The 1713-nt window shown below is 32.5% G+C and overlaps 1 protein-coding gene across 1 annotated transcript in view; it reads left to right on the top strand.

Annotated features, from left to right (window-relative positions):
• Nucleotides 1–1713, top strand: part of LOC107754419 (homeobox protein cut-like 2) — a gene marked incomplete at its 5' end in the record, with an annotated part of 33653 nt that overhangs the window by 3775 nt on the left and 28165 nt on the right. The window contains 2 exons of the mRNA XM_016570856.1: nucleotides 1002–1078; nucleotides 1165–1231. Of these exons, the coding sequence (XP_016426342.1) occupies nucleotides 1002–1078; nucleotides 1165–1231 (144 nt within the window). The remainder of the gene's footprint in view (nucleotides 1–1001; nucleotides 1079–1164; nucleotides 1232–1713) is intronic.

Raw genomic sequence — 1713 nt, 5'->3', positions numbered from 1 at the left:
TATATATATATATATATATATATGTATGTGTGTGTGTGTGCACATTATTTAAAAAAAATGCAATTAAATTATAATTTTTATTCACATTTTTTAATCAAATTTTGTAAAAGAAAGAAAAAGTTACAAATTGTGACTGATATGCACATAATTTGTTGCAGCAGAGTGCATTTTTGCATTTCATAATTTTATTTCATAATAAGGCTTATGGAAAATTGCATCTAAAATTATGGGGGAAAAAATATATATATATATATACAAAATATATTTCTTTAAATATAAAATGTAAAAAAAGTGACTGATATGCACATCATTTGTCTAATTCTAGTGCATTCCATTATGGGATACCAAACTTAATTATATATTTAGAAACATAAAAAAAAAAAAAGAGTTATTATGAATTATTTTATTTTTTATTAAATTCTAATTTCTTACATTTTTAGTGTAACAATTTTTTGTAAAAAAGTTAAGAATTATGACTGATATGCACATAATTGGTCTCAGTCCAGTGTATTGCCTTATGGGATATCGCAGCTAAAATTGAATAATTGATTAAATAACTGAATAAATAAATAAACAAATAAAAAATTAATCATAAAATTAAAATATATATATGTCATTTTTAATCAGATTTTAATCAAATTTTGTGTTTATGTTCAGAATTGTGACATATGCAGATAATTTGTCTCAGTTGAGTGCTCTGCATTATGAGATACTGAAAATAAAAAATTAATATTTAAAAAATAGAACTCCGTATGATAAGCAGATTATTTGTGTGTGCATTGCATTATGGGATACCACATCTCACACTGTGTGCTCTGTTGTATACTTCACATTTTGCATTGTTACACACTGTGGTATGCTACTATATCCATCTCTGAATAAGACGCTTTGCAGAAATCAGCTGTGGCTTTCCAGAGATCCATTCAAGGGCTTCCTAATTTCTCAGCGGGGTTTCAGTCACTTCCTGTTCTGATCTCTCTGCTGTCTCGCCGTTTCCACAGGGAGGAACATGAATCAGACGTTTCGCTGCCTGTCAGACTCGGCCAGGCTGAGGACCGGATCAAAGCGTTTCAGTCATGTAAGATCCGTATCAAACAGTGAGGTTATCTGAGGCTTGATATGAGGTCAGAGGTCAATAATGGCGGCCGTTTCTCTATCTCACAGCGCTCAACTCGGCCCGAACGGAGCTGCAGGAACTGAGGTGTAAATACGACAAAGAAATGGCGGAAAAGTAAGACACTTATTCACTGTGGCCATATAATGCTGATGTGTTTCTGGTTTTTGTATTCTCTGATGTTCATTTCCTGCTTCTGTGATTTCATCTCAAGCTACATGTTTGTTCTGTCATTGCAAACAACAGAAACCGAGCATCTTTCTTCCCTTCTGTTACGGTGACTTGCTGGTTTACTCACACAAAACCTTCTTTTCCATTCAAGTCTCATCCAAAATTGAACCTCTCTGACCCTAGTTAAGGGTTTAAAGTTAGTTCTCTACCCGACCTGAGCTTGAACACTCTTTTTTTCATGCATATCCAGCTGACAAGTGTCCAAAATCCCTCTAAAACCCTCAAAACAGACTAAACTGTTCCTGTAACTGTTATTTTTTTCCCTCAGCGGGGGTTGAATTGGGTTTCTACAGTTTGTAATTAAAATTATAGTAACTTAGTTTTATAATAAATGTGTATTAATAATACATTTTTAATAATACCTTTTT

Source organism: Sinocyclocheilus rhinocerous, unplaced genomic scaffold (assembly GCF_001515625.1).
Source record: "Sinocyclocheilus rhinocerous isolate Xijiao unplaced genomic scaffold, SAMN03320098_v1.1 scaffold1223, whole genome shotgun sequence".
Lineage (NCBI taxonomy): Eukaryota > Metazoa > Chordata > Actinopteri > Cypriniformes > Cyprinidae > Sinocyclocheilus > Sinocyclocheilus rhinocerous.
Note: the sequence above shows the minus strand (reverse complement) of the source record. Positions and strands in the feature narration are given on the sequence as shown.